The sequence below is a fragment of the Poecilia latipinna genome, unplaced genomic scaffold (genome assembly GCF_001443285.1).
Source record: "Poecilia latipinna isolate Pla-1442-1.1 unplaced genomic scaffold, P_latipinna-1.0 Scaffold2046, whole genome shotgun sequence".
Classification (NCBI taxonomy): domain Eukaryota; kingdom Metazoa; phylum Chordata; class Actinopteri; order Cyprinodontiformes; family Poeciliidae; genus Poecilia; species Poecilia latipinna.
Genome location: NW_015114662.1, coordinates 1 through 22,667, shown reverse-complemented (window position 1 = coordinate 22,667; position 22,667 = coordinate 1). Strand labels below are relative to the sequence as shown.

General features: G+C 39.6%; 2 protein-coding genes across 3 annotated transcripts; both read left to right on the top strand.

The window, feature by feature from the left end:
• The first annotated feature begins 1,221 nt into the window (after positions 1–1,221).
• LOC106935930 (aconitate hydratase, mitochondrial-like) lies at positions 1,222–11,364 on the top strand. The gene is made up of 17 exons (XM_015016662.1): positions 1,222–1,329; positions 3,065–3,207; positions 3,328–3,586; positions 4,568–4,660; positions 5,314–5,472; positions 5,952–6,102; positions 6,189–6,293; positions 6,402–6,493; positions 7,155–7,260; positions 7,344–7,501; positions 7,626–7,699; positions 8,041–8,152; positions 8,238–8,516; positions 8,596–8,787; positions 9,386–9,518; positions 10,517–10,638; positions 10,734–11,364. Exons 1-17 carry the CDS (start codon positions 1,294–1,296, stop codon positions 10,866–10,868), a joined length of 2,349 nt encoding a protein of 782 aa, XP_014872148.1. The 5' UTR covers positions 1,222–1,293; the 3' UTR covers positions 10,869–11,364.
• A 2,144-nt stretch (positions 11,365–13,508) lies between these two features.
• On the top strand, positions 13,509–22,103 carry csdc2a (cold shock domain containing C2, RNA binding a). 2 transcript variants are annotated; one of them, XM_015016673.1, is made up of 5 exons: positions 13,509–13,695; positions 14,830–15,061; positions 18,065–18,394; positions 18,520–18,642; positions 19,394–22,103. In XM_015016673.1, the coding sequence occupies exons 3-5, from the start codon at positions 18,207–18,209 to the stop codon at positions 19,554–19,556; spliced, it is 474 nt and encodes a 157-aa protein (XP_014872159.1). In that variant the 5' UTR covers positions 13,509–13,695; positions 14,830–15,061; positions 18,065–18,206; the 3' UTR covers positions 19,557–22,103. The 2 variants fall into 2 exon arrangements, with proteins under 2 accessions (XP_014872159.1, XP_014872157.1); XM_015016671.1 differs by lacking the exon at positions 14,830–15,061.
• The last annotated feature ends 564 nt before the right edge of the window (positions 22,104–22,667 follow it).

The window sequence follows — 22,667 nt, the reverse complement described above, 5'->3', positions numbered from 1 at the left end:
AATCAGTGTATCAGTATTTGTCCAAATAATAAAATGACACAAGAAGTTAAATAGTCACGTAAATGGATGTTAAGTAAGAGAAATATCCACATAAATACCAGGCTTCTGCAATAAATGCATGAAATAAAAAGCGGACACGATGATAAATTAAATATATTTGTTGACCTACAGCATTCCTATGTATTTACAGATTTTTTTGTTTGAACTTTTAGAAATAGCATATAAATATTATTTTATTTCCAAAAAGCAAAACTACAAAAAAGGTGAAGATGATGAAAGTTTAGATCTGTGAACATTAAATTTAGCCAAATAAAAGTTTTCCCAATAGAAAGCAGCTGAAGGTACAGAAATAATATTTTGTTGAAACTGGGTATGAATAATATTATTATTGATGAAAAACAAGTTTGACCTATGGTAGTGTCAGTTATAATCAGATGAGGGTAAGACCTAGGTACATTTACTCACATTTACTTAAATAACTTTTTGGGGAAAAATACTTTTAGGAGTAGATTACTGCACTCTGCTTTTTGATTTTTACTTTTTACTTTAATAATATTACTCAAGTAATATTATAAGTCTTAGTTGACTCAAATGTTTGGATACTCTATCCAATACAAATAATTTTAATGAAAAGAGAGCAAACTCACACTCATACAGTCCTCTTGTTTCTACACCAACTTTGTAGTTCTTTTGTTATTTTCTATCTGCTGAGCCTGTTTTACCATTATTTTACCATTAGTAAAATACTGTAAATACTACATATTGTCCTTGGAAGTATGTTACCTAGTTATAATATTCACACTACCTAAATGTAAATTTTGATTTCTAAAACATTTATATGAAAAAGTGTTTCTTCTGCCTGAACTTGAATTTATTTATTGTAGTTTTTATTTATATTTGTCTTTCAAATATCAGAATTTGCTAATGACTTTATGTTTTATGTGTGATGAAATAATTTTAAAATATTAAATCATATGATATTATTTTATTTTAGCAAATAATTGAGTAATTTCTTGGAAAGCTACTTCTTTTTACTTTTACTTGAGTAAAAATATGTTGTAGAAGTGCTACTCGTACTTGAGTACAAAATGTGGCTTCTCTACCCACCTGTACACAGTTAAGTTAAGGATTTCGCTTCATGAAGTCCACTACTACTAATTTGTAGTAATTGATTTTCTCCAGTAGGTGGCGGCACATTGAAAGCGCCAACTCATCATAACCACAAAAGAAGAGAAAAGACTTTACAATCGCGTGACGTCACACTCGACCCTCACATCTTTGTCAGTGAACAAAATGGCAACCTACTGTCTGACTGTGGCCCGGCTCCAGGTAAGAGTCTCAAAACTCAGCTTAAATCCCCTCAGCCGACAGCAGAGCGGGGTCAGCTGTTGTCTCCGAGCGGATAAACCTGGTAGGAGGCGTTAGTGAGCCCGCTGGAGGTCAGAGAAGTGTGGCTGGAAGCGAAGAAGCTGCTCAGGTCATCGTGTCCCGAGCCTCTCTGAACGTTATCTAGCTGACGACAGACAGCTGCTTCAAAATTAACCAACTCCGCAAATCACTGTTATTCACTGTTATTCACTGTTATTATGAGATGTTATCGTAGACACCCAAAGCCTTCAAACGGCTACGGTTGCTTTGGTTCTAACGCTCGGGTTTGGTCGCAACTAGCAAGGTTAACAGCAAGGTTAGACCTCTCAGTGGGTCCTTTAAACACAGAAGCTATGGTGTTCAAAAATCTCAAATCTCTTTGCTTTATTTGAAGTTAGCGGAATGTCTTCTGTTTATTTTGCCTTTAAAAGGTTCCAGATTTCTGTGCTGCAAGCAGTTGATTTTCTACTGAATATTATCCTTAGGTGACCAAAACAAAAAAACAAAACATAACAAAACAAAATAAACACATAAATCAAAAAACACAATCAGGTAATACCTCCCTAAATTTGACATACGAAACAACAAACAGTTGAATCTCAGCAAATGAGTACATTAATACGATCCCACTCAATGTTAAATGAAAACTCCAAAATACAATATAACTTATGACTAATATAAATATGTTATAAACATGTTATGGGCTACACAAACATTTGAAATATTGCTGACCTGGAACCTGTTCAGCAGACAGCTGGTAACATGAAAGGTCATTGCTGAAGAAGCTGGCTGAGTTCAAGCTTATTGATGAAAAGTTGAGTGAAAGAAAAAAAAAAATCATGCCGGCGATAAAATCCAGGACATAGAGAACGACTGTCACATTTCTTGTGCTGAAGCCTCTCCTAACACAAGTAGGAAGAAAACTGGACTGTGAATTTTCACCAAAGTCCTGAAAGTCAGGCAGACGGCCTCCATGCCACGCCACACTGACGCAGTAATCATGCAAAAGGAGCCCAACCAAATACTGACTGCATATACTGGACATGCTTTTCAGTCAGCTGACATTTCTGGATTGAAATCTTTTTGTTATTGGTCTGGTGTCATATCAACTCCTTGGGTTTTTGTTACAGAAGCAGCGATATCTGCATCGGTCCCAACACTGAAAACAATTCTAAGGACAGATCTATTCAGTCCAACTTTATGCTTTGTGCACTGACTGACGTCGTGCTTTATTATTTCTTTTACATTATATTTAGCATTTATAATTGCACTTTCTGAACCATTTGAAAGAAGGTTCACGACAGTTTATTTTTTACATGTTTAACCAAAACCTATTGTTTTCGTCAGTTTCAGTTTCTTCTTTTTTTTTTCTTTTTTTCATTGGCTGTTAAGTCCTAGTAGCACTGACTAAACAAATAAAAGTTGTGCGGTTATTACATGTTTGACCAAGCTGTTGGTGTATTGAAGTGATCAAATAAATTTGTAATTAAGGAAATTTATTTCTATGTTTAAAAAATATATCTATATTTTTTAGTCAATTCTGCACTGTTTTTCTGTATTGGATCAGTAACAGCCAATACTTAATATTAGTAATATCAGCTAAAGTTGAGAGCTGTAATAAGAAATCGTTTGTTAGTGGTGACCTCAATAGATTTCCAGCTGTGTGTTTGGACTCATCTTTTGATGTTTGCGCCAGCTGGTCCTGGGTCATGGTGCACGGCGCCTGCATGTATCAGCCGCCTACAGAGCCAAGGCCAAAGTGGCCATGAGCCGCTTTGAGCCCACTTCCTTCATCAACTATGACAAGCTCCATAGCAACGTCGAAATTGTCCGAAAAAGGTCAGTGCCTATTGCTCTGGGTTTCCTCCAGCTCTGCCTCATCTGTGTCGATGTATATTCTACCAGGATTTTCTCTCCTCAGTCCGGCAGGAATATCCTCAAAGTTTTCTCTGTCTGCAGGCTCAACCGTCCTCTCACTCTGTCAGAGAAGATTGTGTATGGCCACCTGGACAACCCCCACCACCAGGAGATCGACCGCGGCCGCACCTACCTGCGGCTGCGTCCCGACCGCGTGGCCATGCAGGACGCCACGGCCCAGATGGCCATGCTGCAATTCATCAGCAGCGGGCTGCCGAGGGTGGCCGTGCCCTCAACCATCCACTGCGATCACTTGATCGAGGCCCAGATCGGCGGAGTCAAGGATTTGGCCAGGGCAAAGGTGAGGAAGCATCTAGTGGAGGATGTGAAACCATGACGATCGAACCAGGAAGTTCTGCTTGTTCTACAGTGGATTATTTGTGTTAGTCTACCTCCGTAATATCTTTTGCAAGGCCTTATGAACTGGGCCAGAGTTTACAAAGGGTTTACAGAGGCAGTAGCCCAGGGTGAAAACATTTTTTTTTGGGTGGGGGATACCCACAAACTTTTATCTTTTAATTATGTATTTATTTATTGTAACAAATGCATGTTTTGCAAACATTTTAGTTTATATAAAAGTCATAGACCCATATCAGGTGAGATGTAATGATATTTTGGGATTTTTATTATTATAAACAGTGTTCATGCTAGGGATGGGCATTTATCGTATTGTTTTTACCAATTATTGTGATAAATTTCTTATTGTGATAAGAAGTTTCATTTATAGTCGTCACAAGAAATTTCAGTTAATGATGTTTAAGGTGCCAAACTATCCGTATTGTTGGGATTATCAGTTAATTTGAAAATATGAATAAATGCAGTTACTACATGCAGTTTAGTGATGCAAATCATACTTCTTTGTGTGACTGGTGTCCTATAGAATAGCATTACAATGCATTTCAAGTGCAGTATTTGTGTTTGTTGTTTGTGATTGCTGTGCCATTAAGTGAGAGCCATAAAGTTACCTAAAAAAAGAAGTAGCAAATAATTCTTGTTTCTTATCACAATAGTTCCACAAAATATTGTGATAAAACTTTAAGTCCATATCCCCCGCCTGGGGGGAACAACATGTAGCTGCTGGCCAAGGGATTAAACCTGCCATCATTAGTTCATACTGTGTTTATGTATAGGACTACATATTGTAATTTATGTTTGCCAAAGAACTTTTTAGTGAACGAGGCACCAAAATGGTTTCCATTCAAGGGGCCCACATCCTTTTAAATCCGGCCCTGCTTGTAGTTTGTAACCCTCAATTGAGCCACAGGTCTGTTTGTTCCCATAGGAAGTGAACCAGGAAGTCTACAACTTCCTGTCCAGCGCTGGAGCAAAATACGGAGTGGGCTTTTGGAAACCTGGCTCTGGAATCATCCATCAGGTACAGTGAAACAGGAACTTTGAGACCAATCTGATCTACTACAGATGTAGCTCTGTATTTCCATAGGGACTGAAACGATTAATCATGATGAATCGATTATTGAAATGTTTGTCAATTAATTTAGTCATCAATTAATCATTAACTTGGCGATACAGACTCAAAAAAACCTTTACTGAAAAAACAACACAGTTCTTTACAATTTGTATTTAAGATGAAAAACCCTTTACTTATAAATTTGTTGCATAGTTTTAGCTTGCAAATTTTAACCTGTAACATTTACAGAATTTTACAGGTTGAAATTCTGTAAAAAACAAACAAAAAAAAAAAAATGTTGATGTTGAGTCAGACATCCAGAGGGGGGTCTCTCACATGTTGATGTCAGAAGGATTGTTTTAGCTGCAGATTCATTCTTTGCTACAAATGATCCAGTGTTCACTTAAGGAATTTTAAGTTATTGCATTTCAGGCAATAGAAAACTAATTTACTTATTAACAAAAATAAAAAAATCTGTTTATTTGCATTTTTCGATGCATTTCAAAATTTTTTCATCCAACTAATTGATTGTCAGAATAATTTATAGAATAATCGATTGCTAAAATAAGCATTAGTTGCAGTCCTGATTTCCCCCAACAAGATGATCTGCATCTCTACAGATCATCCTGGAGAACTACGCCTACCCAGGAGTGATGCTTATCGGCACAGATTCCCACACGCCAAACGGCGGCGGGCTTGGCGCCATCTGCATCGGAGTGGGCGGAGCCGACGCTGTAGACGTCATGACTGGAATCCCCTGGGCGCTCAAATGTCCCAAGGTTGGGCCGATTCCTCCCTCCCTCTCTCTCTCTCTCTCTCTGTCTCTCTATCTCTCTCTCTCTTTCTCTCTCTCATTCTTTACAGGTAGCCTTGCAGCAAGAAGGTTCGATTCCCAACTCAGGATCTTTCTGCATGTTCTCCCTGTGCATGCTTGGGTTCTCTCTTGGTACTCCGGCTTCCTCCCACAGTCCAAAAACATGACTGTCAGGTTAATTGGTCTGTCTAAATTCTCCTTAGGTGTGAGTGTGTGTGCATGGTTGTTTGTCCTGTGTGTCTCTGTGTTTCCCTGCGATGGACTGGCGACCTGTCCAGGGTGACCCCGCCTCTCGCCCATTGACAGCTAGATATAGACACCAGCACCCCTTCTGACCCTTGGGGGATAAGGGTGTAAAGAAAATGGATGGATGGATTCCTTACAGGTAGTTGTAATTTCCACCTATTTTTATTTTAATGCATTCCCCTGTTTTCACGCTTCCAGGTGATCGGCGTGCGACTGACCGGCACACTGTCCGGCTGGACGTCTCCCAAAGACGTCATCCTGAAGGTGGCGGGCATCCTGACGGTGAAGGGAGGCACCGGAGCCATCGTGGAGTACCATGGACCAGGAGTCGACTCCATTTCCTGCACTGGTCAGCACAATGAAGAAATCGTTTAAACCTATGAACATTATGACTCAGAAAGCACAATTGCAGAATCTTCTGCTGGCCTTGTTTAGGAATGGCCACCATCTGCAACATGGGAGCAGAAATTGGAGCAACAACCTCCGTGTTTCCATACAACCACCGCATGAGAACCTACCTGGAGAAAACCGGCCGAGGAGGTGGGTTTACAGTTTGTGTCTTTTTGATATATTTGTAATAAAAGAGAGAGAGCGTGATCCGTCACTGAACCTGCAGAGCGGTGATTAAATGTGTGTGTTTTCCCTCAGAGATCGCTGCTGTGGCTGATCAGTACAAGGACTTATTGGTACCAGATGAAGGCTGTGAGTACGACCAGATCATCGAACTCAATTTGGACGAGGTAGGTCTTAACTCCTTACTGTCTGAATTTATTTATTTACCATATATATGTAGAAAAAAATCAATAGTTTTTGCTGTCAACCTGATTCTTAAATTGAGCTGGGATTTATTAATTGAATTCTAATAAACATTTAACACTGGAACTGGAAGACATTTTAAGTATTCAAAATAAATAAACAAAAGAAACAACAAATAAATGAATTATAAAGTTTCTGTGAACAAAACTGTCATTCAAGAAAAGGATTTTATCATCCAGCTTTTGGTAGAAAGAGAGAAAGAAGAAAACATAAATCATGCAGATGGAAACTATTGAGTTCTGTTTAATTTTTTTTTATCCAATTCATTTATTGCTTATTGCGACAGGCATACATCAGATATTTAGCTAAATAATGGCAGGAGAAGAAATCCATATTGAACGCAAACTTCTGGTTTTAAACTTCATCCATTTTCCACTTTGAAACAAACATTTCTGCTGCATAATGAAACTTAGTTACAGACTGAAGTGCCTGGCATCTCAAGTGTTCAGTTTAATAATAAAATGATGCTTTCTCGCCTGCAGTCCTTTCCTTTTCCTGTTATACCTGATGGAGTGTTCCAACAATTCATCACACATTAGATTTTTTTCTTCCTAACTTATGTGTTTTCTTGCTGTTTCTTTCCAGCTCAGGCCTCACATCAATGGGCCGTTCACCCCTGACCTGGCGCACCCCGTCTCCGAGGTCGGCGCCGTGGCCAAGAAGAATGGCTGGCCGCTGGAGGTCAAAGTCGGTGAGGACAGACGGAGATGTGCTGCTCTTCGTGTATCCAGGCTTGACTTTTGTTGAGAATTTCTTCCCTGCTTCACTTTGCAGGTCTGATCGGCAGCTGTACCAACTCCAGCTACGAGGACATGGGCCGAGCCGCCTCCCTGGCCAAACAGGCTCTGGACAAAGGCCTGAAGTGCAAAGCTCAGTTCACCGTCACCCCCGGCTCCGAGCAGATCCGTGCCACCATCGAAAGAGACGGATATGTAAATGCTGGCTCATTGCAAAAACAAATGGACTGCACATAACTTCTCGTTTTTAAGTGGTAAAATTAACCCTGTTCTGTTTTTATTTTTTTTTATTTTTATTTTTATTTTTTTAATCTTTTAGTCAAAGATCCTCAGCGATGTTGGAGGTGTGGTTCTTGCCAATGCATGTGGACCCTGCATTGGACAGTGGGACAGGTAATTATTTTTAAGCTGACATCAGGTGAACGCTTATGAAAAATAAAGATTTTTAACACTCAATATAAAAAACAACTGTCGGGTCTTTTAGACATGTACCTTCCAATTCTGTGCTACTTTGGGTTGGTTTATCACAGACACTCAGTGAGTCCTGTTGCTAAACAAATGCTGTTTAGCTGGACTGAAGGCAAACATGGCTCTTAAAATTGTTGAGGTTGCTGACCTCTGGTCTACTACATAAAATCTTAGTAAGGGTCTCGTTGTGTTGTCACTTCCTGTTGTAATAAATCAGGTTGACCAAAGGTTGTGTGTTGATATTCTGTATATTTGTTTATGTGCAGGCGGGATGTGAAGAAGGGAGAGAAGAACACCATCGTTACATCCTTCAACAGGAACTTCACCGCCAGGAACGACGCCAACCCTGCAACTCATGCGTTTGTCACCTCTCCTGAGGTAAACCCAAACCGGTCCACACCTTCCAGCACACACAGGTTCACATTCCGCACCTACCGTCCTTCCTCCTGCCTCCCTCCCTCAGATAGTCACTGCCCTCGCCATCGCTGGGACGCTAGACTTCAACCCAGAGACAGATTACCTCACAACCCCCACGGGAGAGAAGTTCAAGCTGGTGCCCCCCACCGGAGACGAATTACCAGCGAGGGACTTCGACCCAGGGCAGGACACCTACCAGCACCCTCCGAGCGATGGCGCCAGCCTCAAGGTGGACGTCAGTCCTCAGAGTAACCGGCTGCAGCTGCTGGAGCCTTTTGACAAGTGGAGCGGAAATGACCTGGAAAACATGGTGGTCCTCATCAAGGTGGGCGCACGCCAGGTTAGATGGGAACGCTCTCACGGCTGCTGGCGTCGGAGGATAACTCTCACCTGTCTCTCTGTAGGTGAAGGGGAAATGCACCACGGACCACATCAGCGCCGCAGGACCCTGGCTGAAGTTCCGCGGCCACCTGGATAACATCTCCAACAACATGCTGATCGGTGCTGTCAACAGCGAGAACGACGCCGTCAACAAGATCAAGAACCACCTGACGGGAGAGTACGGAGGAGTCCCTGATGTGGCACGACACTACAAGGTGAGAGTTCAAGATGTGACTGTTGTACCGATAATTACTTACATAAGAAAGGGGAGACTGAGAGACCCCCACCAGTTTACAGCAAATTACCCGACTTTTTCCAACTTAAGGTTCTTGACACACAGGAGGCAATATCACTCCCTCACTATTCATATCGTATAGAACCTCATATGGCAAAATTTAAAGCCAGAACACGTAGGCGTACACAGGAAAAGTTGAAAAAAATTCAACTTTTGTTTCCGCTGCCATTGCTAACGCTGCTACTGCTATTGCTGTTATCACTATCGCGTCCCATGTGTTGGGTTCACCTTGAGTTGTTCATCACGCCACGTGTCAAGCCCATTAGCAAATTTCTAGCTACATTTAGCAACCTTTTAAACAAAAAAAAATATGGTTATGGCCAAAATGGGAATCAGCCGAAAATTGCAAAATGATTCACCCCTTTATGTAATAATCTTTAAAATTTTATTTTAAAAATTACAGTCCATTCCTAGAAAATTTCTATACTGGTTTCAAAAGCATTTGTCTTTGATAATAAGCTGTTAAATCTCGAATTGAAAGTCAGTGAACCTCTGTTTTTATTGCTTCTCCTCTGCAGGCCAACGGCGTGTCGTGGGTCGTGGTTGGAGATGATAACTACGGCGAGGGCTCCAGCAGAGAACATGCAGCTCTGGAGCCCAGGCATCTGGGTGGAAGAGCCATTATTGTCAAGAGCTTTGCCCGAATCCATGGTGAAGCCACACAGTTCATGCTGCAAATAGCTTTATGAACATGAAGCCGGCTGGGTCAGGTTTATTTAAATAGCCCAATTTTTTAACAAGTGTCCTTTACAAGACAAAAGAGTTCAGTTTCCATAAAATATAGAAATCTACATAAAATATAATACATTACATATAATACAACACAAATACAGTTGGATAATGTATTTGCCAATTGGTAAAATGTTGCCTTTATAAACATCAGTCAACTCCATCAAGTCACAACAATCTGTTCTTGTTATCAAGCACGGAGTGAAGTTGAACGGAACCACTCCGTTTTAACAGGAAGACACCTTCAGAAGAACTGGCCTTAAAATGTCTTAATTTAATTATAAAAAGTAGGTTTGCCTTTAATATGTAACTCACAGGTCTTAAATTTTATCTACTATTTATTCTTTTATATCCCATGTTTTTATTGGGGGGGCGGGGTTGCGGGACTTTTCCGTTATGCAAGTTTGAAGTCACACTCAGACATCTTCATTGTGTTCTGTGACTAGAGACTGTTAGGACTACCGTGAACTCACTGCTAACTAGCTAGGTATAGCTAACATTTTTGCGAATATCACGGCAGTTCAAATTTCTCCCCAGTTGGCTGGACAAAGTTCATACATTTCTGTGGAGATATAGGTCTTAAATTCATAGTGGTCTGAAATTTGAGTAGTAAAACCTGCAAAAAAAAAAACTGAAAACGGTTCCCCAAAGAAACACTGAACCAGGGCTACTTTCTATGGACAAGTAAAAAAAATAGGGGCAATATCTCTGTCAATGATTCCTTCCAAGAAAGAGAGAGCCTAGCACAAAAGCAAATGGTGACTTTATGGAAAAAGAAGACAGGAAGTTGGTGGCAGCAGTAATTACAAATAACATAAATGGAGAATAGCAGAAGTGAATAAAGTAAAGAACATTAAAATTGTGTCATTTAGTTTTGTTGATTTTCATCTGAACTGAAAAGTTTGTCCTCCATGTCTCAGAAACGAACCTGAAGAAGCAGGGCCTGCTTCCCCTCACCTTTAGCAACCCATCCGACTACGACAAAATCCGCCCCGACGACAAGATCTCCATCAAGGGACTGAAATCCTTTGCACCAGGAAAGGTAAGATTTAACATCTGATATACTTTAGCTGTTGAGAAATACATCTTTAAAAACATCTCCTCTGAGGGTCTTTTCTCTCGTCTCATCATTCTCAGCCCCTGTCAGCGGTTGTGACGCACAGCGACGGCAGCCAGGAGACGCTGGAGCTCAACCACAGCTTCAACGAGACCCAGATCGAGTGGTTCCAGGCGGGCTCAGCCCTGAACAGGATGAAGCAGCTGCAGCACTGAGCCATGGAGGGAGGGAAACAGGGTGGTACAGCTTGGGAGGAAACAGAATGTCAAATAACTGTTTCATCACCAGGATTAGCTTGCAGCTTTCACTGAAGTACAATTACCGAACCAAGCAGGAATACTTTTAAATGTCAAGCTAATGATTTTGATGGAACAGTTGAACTTGGTCCTGTAATTTTTATTTTTTAATCCTCATTCATCAACATTAAGCATATTTTTGAAATGATGTGAGGCTGCTGTGTGTTCATCGAGCAGAGAGTACCGGTTATAGACCCACACACACTCTTGACACAATAAGCTGTGACCTGACCCAGGACATGGTAAACACTGACCCCTGGTCGCTATTGCAGTTGTGTAAACAAGTTAGCACAATGTTGAGCTCGGTCAGCTGAACAGTCACTCTGCTGCTTTTGGGCTCATCTTTACAATGGTTTCTTCTGTTTCTGGACCCTGTTGGCAAACCTATAGAACTGTAGCAGAACATTAAAGAAAAGAAAAAAAAATTCTCCTCTGCGACCAGATACTTTCTCGTGCGCAACAGATAGCATCTCCTGCGCTCAAGATATCTGGTGCGCTCGTGACGCTATCAAGTATTCACATTCCATCTCATGCGCACCAAATATCTGCTTCTCACGAGATAGTATGTGGTACAGCGACATGCTATCTCACCTGCCCCACATATTATCTGGCGATAATGAGACATTAAGTGGTGTGCATGAGATAGCATCCGGTGCGCTCGAGAAAGTTTAGTTTTTCTTTTGTCCTTCAATGTCCCGCTACGGGTTCGGTACAAACCAGACCTAAAATAAACTCACACTTAATGCTCGTTTTTCTCCCCTCCGGTGGCCCAAAGGCGGTACTGCAGAGCATCGAAGCTGCAGCAGGCAGACCTGTTGTATGTGAAAGGAACATAAGATGACTCATGATTCGTACTGAACGTCAGATTGCTGTATATCTAACAGAGTTAGACCAGTAGGGGTCGTTTTTATATTTATGTCTTAGAGTAGGCTTTCAACACAGCACAGCAGCGCTTCATTTGCTTTAATATGCTGTAAAACTGTTGCAACTCTTCCCCGATGCTTCCACTGCTCTCATGATCACTTCTAATGAGGTCAAGCGCATGATGTTTTTTCCCCTGCTGTTATGTATTTATAATAATTTTTCTGCAGCAGCTCCAGGCCCTTGTCATTTCACTCACAGGGTAACCTTACATCTTGTATTTTTCAGTGGTCTTTTTATGTGCAGCTTTCTTTCTTTTTTATTTTTAGCCCCGCTGAAATAATTTAACAGATTTTTTTTGAGCAATGAGAATTTTAAGAAACTCATAAAACTGTTCTTGTTCTGAGCTTTTGTTTATATATAAGGATAATTCCCAGCAAAACTTGTAACTTTGGGGAAAGTTGGGGGTCAGTCAGTCAAATCAGAAAAAAAAAATCTAATTTTTGGATTTATTCTGCCAATCAGATGAAGGCTCTTCCTTGTAACCACTCCATATAAAGTGTCTGACTCTGTGTGCAGTTCAGTGTTTGTTTTGCTCCCAGATGATCTTTTCTGTATTACAGAAATTTCAGCAGATTGTAAAATAAAAATTCACTGATATCATTTCTTCAGCTGGTATTGTGGCTGTTTGTTGAACAGTATTAAAAATCAATTTAATCTGAAAAAATGTAAGAAGTTTTCTTCAGCGAAGCAAAGTACAAAAAGTACATTGTTCCTGCTGACTTTTTTTTTTTCCTACACAGCAAATTCAAAAGTGTACACAGCATGTAGTTGCACAGTCTGAAGAACTTCTTGATATTGAAATTGTAGAAATGTATCAGGAGGAAGGTCTCACCAGGAACCACTAAATTCAAATGATTCTCCATGATTATCTTGGTAATCTGGATTCAGGATCATAAATCAACATTTCCCAGCTTGCATGTATAATTTCTTTGAGCATTTTGGATAATTAAAATCAGAGGTCACATCAGTGTGAGATATTACTCAAGCTTAAGAAGTACTCATCGAATGCATCTGCAGCTGTTTAATATTATTTTTAACAGTTTATCTTATCAATAATCTTGCCACAACTGGCTCTTTGATGACATTTATGATCTTGATGGTCCTAGATGAAAATTAAATTGACACCCATGTAAGTAACGCCAAGGAAAGAAGTGATTCAAAAGCCGAACATTTTCGACTTTTCAAATTCAAAAAATGTCCAAATGTAGAAAAAATTTTCGACTTTTCATTTTCATTTATTTCAAACAGGTTATTAAAAACAAGAAAACAAGCAATGAGTAGGAAAAGAGAAAAACGTGCATATACATAAGCAATGCACGTTTGAAACCTTTTCTGTTTCCAACGAAAATTTCTGAGTCTAATCTCAAAATATCTGAATTCTTTGGCAGAAATGTACTACGTTTTTCCTCTATCTAAAGTCGTACCAAACAACTGTGAATTAAAAAAAAGTAGTAAAATATTAAGTCACATATGATCCCATGAAGCAGTCATGTTGTAAGCAGTGTTGTCCTTAAAGCTCCACTGACTGATAGATTAGTCGCTGTTTCCATCCATTCTGACAACAAAGAATTGACTGTGGTATAGTGAAGCCGGCTGTTGTTTGGAGCTCCCCCCTCCCCACGCCCCGTCTCTGCTGCCTCCTCTTTCATTCGCTGCCTTTCTCTCTCTGTGTGTGTGTGTGTGTGTGTGTGTGAGACGCATCCATACCAAAATCCCCTCACTCATTCAGCTCATGTTCCCGCACCTTTTCGCCGGATCTACTTACATAATTGCCTTATTTAAGAAGAAGAAACATTCTGACGTCCTCGCGACGTTTTTAACGGTGAGTAATCGTTCATCTGTCTTTTTTCCCCCTGTTTGTTTGTTCTTTATCCTTTCAACCGGTCACTTGTCTGAACATCATGGCACCTGCTTAAAATTCCGACATGACAATACAAATAGTGATATTTGTTTCTAGGCGGCACGTCAGAGTACGTCCTTTTACGGCAGAAATGAGGTTTTGTCCACAGGCATCCTCTTCCCTTCTTGTCCTCCGCTTCCACAGTGTGAGAATGTTCTGGAAACAGCCCGCCTGAAGGGCTTGTGTTGCCTATTAAATCATTTAGTCCCTGCTAATCTCAGCCTCCGTCAGATTAGACCACAAAACAGGCCACTTGTCCCTTAAAACGGCCAATTTAAAGTTTAAAGACAGTGTGTGTGTGTGTGTGTGTGTGTGTTTAGAGGAGTTGACGTGCCCCTCATGCTGATGCAGATGGCCACTGTGTCCTGGTTTCACTTGGGTGGTGCTTTTGGGCCCTTTATTCTCCCTTCAGTACTAAAATCTACAACTGAAACCCCTGACATGTTTTAGTAAATGGTGTAAAACATTCACTGCAGACTCGTTAAAGTCAAATTCCTGGCCTGCTGGCAGTCTTACAAGTGGGCTAACTCAGCCAGTCAAGTTTGTGAATTATTTATTGTCCGATTTCCTCCAGCAGTCCTCAGATCCGTCCTTTCCTCTGTGACTCCAAGACATGCTCTTAATCACTGCATCTGCACCACCTGCAAACGTCAGCCATCTGTAATTTACATGGACTGGAGCAGAAAACAAAACAAAACATAGAAATATTCTTTCCTGCCTCTCAGTGGGGAAAAGCCAGGTGCATCAGCAGCAAAGTGAAAGACAAATAGCAGCATAGAAATTCACACAAAGGTTAAGAATATATATTAAAAAAGAACAATAAGAACAAAAGTGAACGGTAAGGAGAAATTTACAGCACAAGAAAATAACACCATGTTTCTGTTTCTGTAGAAAACAACTGGAGTTGCTGAGATTAACACTAAAATCATTTTTTTATTTCAAGTTAAAGCTCACAAAGCCATTACCTTACTGCAGCTAAAATGGTTTATAGATTTTTTTTTTATGGCTGTAGGATTGTTGATATTTATTTCTTGGCATTTTGATTCTAATGCACAGATGCACACATAAGAGGCGGAACATGGGAGCAAGAGGAGCAGAAAGAAATCTGATCCATCCCTACAGCCAACTTGACAAAGACTTTGTTAACTATTTTATAAAATAAATATGGAGAAAATTATTAAAGAATTTGGATGCCACCCACCTCGCTTGGCTGGCCGTTAGAGGTTGAGCGCCTAAAGTCTTTCCTCTGCCTACATCCCCCAGAATGCTGTGCAGTTCTGAATCAGAGGTCAGTAAAATTAATGAATATATTATTATTGATCACATGTCTATTGCTGTATATATTGTTATTGTCTTATTTGGAATAAATACTTTTTTCTCACTTTATTGACCAAACTTTTATGGCAACGAAAGAAGTCTGACTTTAGTTTCAAACACATTATAGATAATAAGCATAAATATCAAGTTTAGGGGAAACAAAATAAAGGAAGAAAAGCATGTTGTGGTAATGCAAATATGCTTAGTTAGTTTTATACTTCGGATGACTTTTTTTCCCCTTAAAAATTATCACTTTAGAACAGTTTTTCTTCCTCTGATATATTAGGACCATTGCAGATAGAAGAAAGAAAAGGAAGAATAAATTTTTTAATTTTTAATTTTTCAATCTAAAAAGTTTACAATGTCAAAAATTTGCTTGAACAACTTAGGGAATTTTAGATAAACCTCAATATTTTTCTAGAAAAAATTACATTTCTGAGTTTCAAAAGTCCACTTTTTTTGTTTTACTTTTTCAAAATTTTCTAAGTTTCAAAAATTTTAAACATGTTGGCTTTTGGAGCTCAGTAATAATTTCCAAGGTTTTTTTTCTTTCTAGAAAGTGTATGAGATTAATCTCAAAACTTAAGAGTTTTTACTCATACAGTGACCCTCCCAATAGCCATTATAGACACCGAATTGTGTTTGATGAGCCAAAATATTTAAATGTAAAAAGGGATAACAAGAATCTGCAAAACCTCTGCTCAAACATATCTTTCATGAAACACAACATCAGTTATTTTACTCAGTTATCTCATAATCTGCCCCAGATATGAAGCTGAAACACTTAATTACTAATCTAAGGAATAAAAAGTGTGTGAGTAAGACTTCAGGTCTCCTGCCTGGACATTGTAGTCCACCTCAGTAATGGCCCCAATCCAACCACCCTGAACTATATATAGACTGATGGGAAGAGGCACAAAGTGTGCTGCTTGGAGCCTTCGGGAATCACTCTCTCTCACACACACACACGCACGCGCACGCACACACACTTACCTCATCAGTCTTTCTCAGGCTTTCAGCTTGCCTGTATACGGCCGCTGATGAAGCTGGTGACTCTTCCACCCGCAGCTGTGTTTTCATTACAAACAAGGTTTCGGTGTGAGCGCTGAACCTTTGTTCGACGATGCCCTGCAGTTATCAGTGTGTCCACAGACTGTCATAATAATGAGCCGACTAATGATACAGATCAATTCACCGGATAATTTGGTTTGTGTCAAGTAGGTGACTGAGCTCATTTGTGCTCAGGAATGGCTGTTATGAAACGATCCAACGAGCAGCTCATCTTTGAATAAACCGTAATTAATGTTAGTGTTGTGGAAGTAATACTTTTTATCTAATAATGTCTGATCAGAGGATCCTGAAGGGGATTGTTTTCATATTATATTTCATATTGGGAGTTTTTTTAGCTGCCACAAGCTGTGACAGACTTGGCTTTATTTCCACAAACCAAGTAGAGGCATCAATCCAAATGATCAATAATATTGATACCAAGTCGGTATCGGATTGATGATAGCATGGTAAGATCAATACTTTTTGTTTCTCTCAACTCTACATCAAGGATGACTTTGGTTTGATTTGCTCTCAAATGTATTTTTTGCACTTTATTTAGAAAAAAATGCACACAAACCTTTTTCTATTGTTTCTCATGTTAATGTGGCACTACGTAATTGAAAGGAAAAACTACAAAAACACCTCTAGGTCAGAAGTTTGATGATATGTCAAACTTTGACTACAAAAAAGTATCGGTATTAGTATTGGCCCTGTATTTACTTGTTATTGGATCGATGCCAAAATGTGCAGTCACACCTCTACTGGAAGCACAACTTTAAAACCCTTTAGTGGTGGTTTGGGGGGAAACTTTATGATGACAGATTAGGGAAAATAAAAACTAAAAAAGACGGGGGAAAAAATGTTAAGTTCTAACAGGATGTCCTTTTTTGAATTTCTTTTTGCTGGAAGTTGTACTACTTTTACTTGATTCGTGATGGTCCCAAGTGATAAAGCCTTTTCATGTGCTATTATCCACATGTCTGATTCATGCCAAACGATGATGAATCATTTCATAACAGCAGCAGTGTGTCTTTTCTGGTCTCAAACTGTGGGCTGAGAACTTCGGACATGATACTAGTGTGTTTAAAAGAATGAGCAAAGCTCAAAGTCCTCATAACTGATTTTATTTCCCCGAGTTACCAATCCAATGTGGATTGATAACTCAGAGCTAAGTCAGAATATGAAGCAAAAAAAAAAATCTTATTTCATTCCTTCCTTCCTGTCCAGGTACTAATTGATCAAAAATTCATTGTACATGCCTTGTTCTATGCTTTGCTTCATTCAGAGTGTCTGGACCCTCGGCTATTGAGAAATGATTGCTTCCTGTAGGCTTCCTTGAGGTTCTAAATGTTACCCAATTGCTAACGTTTGTATGTACTGTATGTATGTACTGTTCCAATTCAACACTTTGAAGCTTATTGGAAATTACCTGCGCTGTAAACAACCATCCTCCACCGTAAAAGGAGACGAACCGATCGAAACAAGATGGCTCTTAATGTTAATTCAATATTTGTTCAACACGGACAGAACGCCTTCATTCATTTCTTTCGGTGCCATTTATAAAGCTACAGGCAACGTCAACATCATCCTTCAAAACCCTTTAGGTCCCAGAGACGGAACAAATGTACATGAGGGGCCGCAACATGACTTCTTGTTAATAATGGTTTGTGATGTCACTGGTTTTGTCGTTGCCAAACCTTCGGTGGAGGCAGCATGATGTTGTGGGGTGGCATCTCAATGTAAAGTGACCGAACTCTCTGTTCCATAGAGCAGTGTTTGTCAGACTACCTCCAGAATTTGGAGCAGAGAGGAAGGAATGCCCTGCATTCCTGACCTCGGTCTCATTGAACCCTTTAGCATGCAGTCACACTGCCTGACTCTTCAACAAATGTTCCACCCTTTATTTTTGCCTTCTCCGCTTCAGGGTGTCATAGCTTCATCCATCCACCTTGAAGAGCTCCTCTCTGGGCTTCCTCTCCCCGTCAGAAACCCTTGTGCCATGCAGGAGGTATAACCCTCCACTCTTTTCTTCTTTGTGTGCCACGGAAACCCTAAGCCAAGCCAAGATGTCAGGCACCGACCCATCATTGCCGACAGACCCCCAGCTGCCTTTGACGTCCCCCCGCGCTCCCCTGCAGCTTTCTTTTCCTTTCCTGAGGGAAGGCAGCCGTGTTTGGGAGAGGGAGAGGAAACCACCTCAGCCTGGAGAGCTACCCAGCCCACTGCCAACAAAACGCACACGCACATACTCAGCGTGAGTAAAAACACAATACAAGAGTTTGCCTTTCGTGTTTTTCTTTTGAGTCTTTTAAGAAAGAGCTTCAAACTACAATTGTATTAAATCAGCCTGTCCATGTCTACGTCTTTCTCTCTCTGTAGGACGGTACGAGCCAGATCAGGTCCTGTATTTAAGGGTGTGTGTAAAAACTTTTCCAGATCTCAGGGTCATGGATTCATCCGTCCTTCTCATGGAGGAGAGGACATCTTCGTTCACATTTCTGAGTGAGTCTTCCTCACCAAGCACACCATCCTTCATTTTATGCAATCACTGCTGACTCTTCCAGAGCTGGTGGCCGTTGTTTTGGGGGGCAAACTGTCGTGTCCTCGTTTCTCAACGCTGGTTGCCATTTTCCTTGAGGTAACATTCCAGTTGCTTCACAATCCTGGAACAAGAGAGTTTAAAATTCAGAGATTGAAATCTATCTTTGTCACCTATTTACTTTCATGGATTTCAATGGATTTTGGGGAAAGATAGTGCTCTGTCCTTTTCTGCATTAACATTGTGCTCAAAACTTTTTCGTTATTCAGCTATTGTTGAAAAAACAAAATTTTACAGTTGTGGTGTTTCCATTAATCACGTCAATAAGTTTGTTCACGCAATGAGTCATTAAACATGCCACACCATCATCCTCCAACTACTTCCTCTCGTCGTCTTCTTCATGGTTTGCGCCAGTGGCAACATCCGGTTGGTGATCACATGACTCATGTGATGTTAAAAAAAAAGTGTTTCCACTGCAGTTTTGTGAAAAAAAACAACAACAAAAAAAAAAAAACAATTTCAAAAACCACCTCATCCTGGCAGCAAAACCATTTTTTTTTTTTAAATTGCAGTGTTTGCTTAAATTTGCGAGAATGTACTCTGATTTGTAATAGCACTGCTTGGGATCCTTCCTGAGGTTAAAAGGTCTATTCAAGCTGAGCCTTTGACTTTCATGCGGTTCTTATTTTATCGTAATTTCTCCTCTCTGGACAGCATTGACGGGGAGTACGTGCCTATGGAAGGAGACGAGGTCACATACAAGGTGTGTCCGATCCCCCCCAAGAACCAGAAAGTCCAGGCTGTGGAAGTGGTCATCACCCACCTGAACCCAGGCACCAAGCACGAGACCTGGTCGGGTCAGATCATCAGCTCCTAGACGAGCGCGTCGGGCATCACGGCGAGAACGTAACCGAGGATTTTAGGGTTTTTTTAATTTTAGGTTTTATGTTTTTGTGGTGTGGCAGATAGGATCAGGCACGGGTTAGGGTTAGGCCAAAATGAGCTTAGATCAAACAGGAAACGGTTTTGGCTCATTTACTGCCAGAGGGAACCATGTGACTTACAAATTCAAGGGACCAGCTTGCTAGAGCTATTTTCTTTACTTTCATGCTGGAAACTGGCGCACATTGTGCTGCCAAATCTAAAAAAATTAAATTAAATTAAACACACACAGTATATTTACCCTTCTGTTTTTTTCTGTTTAGACTCCATGTTTTAGGGAGAAAAAACTAGTTGTTTTCACAGATGCTTTTTTTTCTTCTTCTAACATTACAAGAACATATCCATAAATCAAAACCTTATTAAGGTTGTTCTTTATGCCGGTAAACCACCAAGTGAGTGTACTCACACAAGCAGTTTGGTTTCACAGACATCCTGTTTGTTCTAAAGATGTTTTGGCCTCAGCAGCTGTGTTGAGCCTGACAATTTAGGAATATTTTTTTCCAGTATCGTAGCACTTTCTGCAGATAAGGGTGGAAGTCCAGTTTTGGTGTAGCCAGCTCCTATGACGGTCATACGTTTTCTGTGGGAGAGACAGTATAATGTTATTAGCCGGCAGCTGGAAAACAAGGCCAGAGGGAGGAACATGGCGACAGTAACAGGTCCTGAGTAAGGGTAGGAGATGAAGTGAAGGAATGAGCAGTGATGCAGCTATTTAGGGAATGTAAGGAAGGGATATAAAGATTCAAGTCAGCACATTGTAAACCATTGTTCACAACCTGAAAGTGAACTCAAAAGAAATAGTTTGAGATTTTGAAGAAACACACTGTTTTGCTAGAGGAAATTATCTTAGTTGCTACGTGGCTTACTAGCAGCTATAGTTAGCTTAAACTAAGCTGTTAGTTTAAGCTAACTATATCTAGTTTAAGCTGCCCATGGCTAGTTAGCTTAGTTTAACATAGCATTTAAAACTCTAAAAATATTATTTTGAATTAATAATACAAGAAACTTAGCTTAATGTCTCATCTTTAATCAATAAAATAAGATATTAAGCTAAGCTAGCTAGCAGGAAATAAAATTCAATAGAAAGTTCAAATGGAAAATATTTGCCATTTCTGGACACTAGGCACATTCAATAAAAACAAACAAAATGTCATCACAAAAGAAGAAAAAGATCCTATTGTAATTTTTTTTTTTTACTTGATAAAAGGAAACAGCTAAGCTAAGCTTAGCAGCTGAAGTCAGAGTATTTTACCCACAACAGCAAAATGTTGCCTATTCTGAACATCAGACACATTAACACATAGAACTCTGTCAGTATCATTTTGAACCAGAAACTCACCATAGCATTGAATCATTTGTCAGAAGATAATGCTAAGCTAAACTAACTACAGCCAGCGATTTACACATGTTCTACAGCAAATCGGAAAAAAAAGCCTTTTTTGATCATCTACCACATATAAATGTATTTTTAGATATCATTTGGAATCTCAAACTAAGCATAGTGTTTGATATTTAATTGACAAAGCAAACAGCATACTGTTGCTAAGCTAATTAGCTGCCTTATGTAGCGTATGTTAAACGTAAAAGCAGCTATTTTTGTTTAGTTCTTGCCAAGTCAGCAAATAAGCATATTTAATTACTGAACTAGTTCTGACACATTGTTGCTGAAAGAAAACAGCTGTTCTGGTTTTAATAAAAAAAATCTTGATTTCCTGACATTGTTACAGCATTATGTACATCTTATGTACAATCTAATTGTTACAATAAAAAATAAACACATTTTTAATTTTTACCTTAAAATAATAAACACCAGATTTTTTTCTTGTTTGTTTTTTTGGAAGTTTCTGATGTCACATAAAGGCTGTGAAACAGACAATAAAAACACAGGTAAAGCTTCCAGATGTAAGAAAAAAAAAATCTATGTACTTATTTATTTTCATTTGTAACTATAAAAAATAGGTTTAGCAATTAAACACTGTATTTCTATGTATTTGTGTAATTTTAAGCTGTTTAAACACTGCACATCTCACTCTGATGATCCTTCCCTGCTAAAATCTCCTTCCTACTATCATGTTATCTTAAAAAAAAAAGAGAATAAACCTCAACACAAGTTTCGAATTTATACTTTCTCTTTGTCTAACTTTTAATAACTAAATGATGTCCAAGATACCATGCAGACTTTCGCCAAGTTCTTTACGAGTTGTATGTTTAGTTGAGAATGTGCTAATTCAGTTTCATCATGCAGTAACCCAGGCGAAGCCTTTAGAGGGAGCTGTTGTCTCATCTCTCATCCTTCCTGGATTTTTCACTTTTAGAGTGAGCTAATATCACAGTAGTACTCTGTTGGATGTCTGTACTGTGGAGAGAAAAAAGTTTGATTGTGTTTTTGGAGCACTTTTACTTTTTTATTTTTTTGTCAGATCACTGTGATACTTGTCGTTTCTTGTTTAAACATTAAATAAAGCTTACAGCTGCATACACAGAAGCGTTTGGAAGTGTGTTTGAACAATATTTCCAGGGACTCTGTCAGCATCAAGACACTCAAGCAAATATTCTGTAGTTTTATCTTAATAAGTGTCTCTTCTCTTCACAACAAACATGATCTCAAGGTACCTTACAGGGCAAACAGGTCTGTTTCATACCGAGTTGTCCATCCTGTTCCTTTACTGTCCACTAGAGGACCTTGTTGCACAAATAATTTTGAAGGGCCACTATTATCCAAAATTCACATTTTGTATGTTTCTGTACGACCATATGGCTATCTCCTACTTCTAGAGACAGTCCAAGAGTAAAAAAATCCCCAAAACAAAACAAAAAACTGGTGTTTTTTCGGAATAAATAGATGTTCTGCTGGTGTCTGCAGAAGGACCCGTTTCAAAAACCTCTAAATTGTTGCGTCACAATTTTGTTACCTACCCACCCCAGGCGTGCCCACGCCCTCGCCTGGCAACCCAAGTGAAGTGAATTACAGAAATACTAAAATTATATATTGTGACAATTAAGTATAAGTAGTCATATAAATAATTATAGAGGTATCAATAAATTG

Coding starts and splice junctions, on each gene's coding strand:
- LOC106935930 (XM_015016662.1), top strand. CDS start 1,294: ATGGCAACCTACTGTCTGACTGTGGCCCGGCTCCAG. Junction 7,700..8,040: donor TGCATTGGACAGTGGGACAG/GTAATTATTTTT, acceptor GTTTATGTGCAG/GCGGGATGTGAAGAAGGGAG. Junction 8,788..9,385: donor ATGTGGCACGACACTACAAG/GTGAGAGTTCAA, acceptor TCTCCTCTGCAG/GCCAACGGCGTGTCGTGGGT.
- csdc2a (XM_015016671.1), top strand. CDS start 18,207: ATGTCAGGCACCGACCCATCATTGCCGACAGACCCCCAGCTGCCTTTG. Junction 18,395..18,519: donor CGCACACGCACATACTCAGC/GTGAGTAAAAAC, acceptor CTCTCTCTGTAG/GACGGTACGAGCCAGATCAG. Junction 18,643..19,393: donor ATCTTCGTTCACATTTCTGA/GTGAGTCTTCCT, acceptor CTCTCTGGACAG/CATTGACGGGGAGTACGTGC.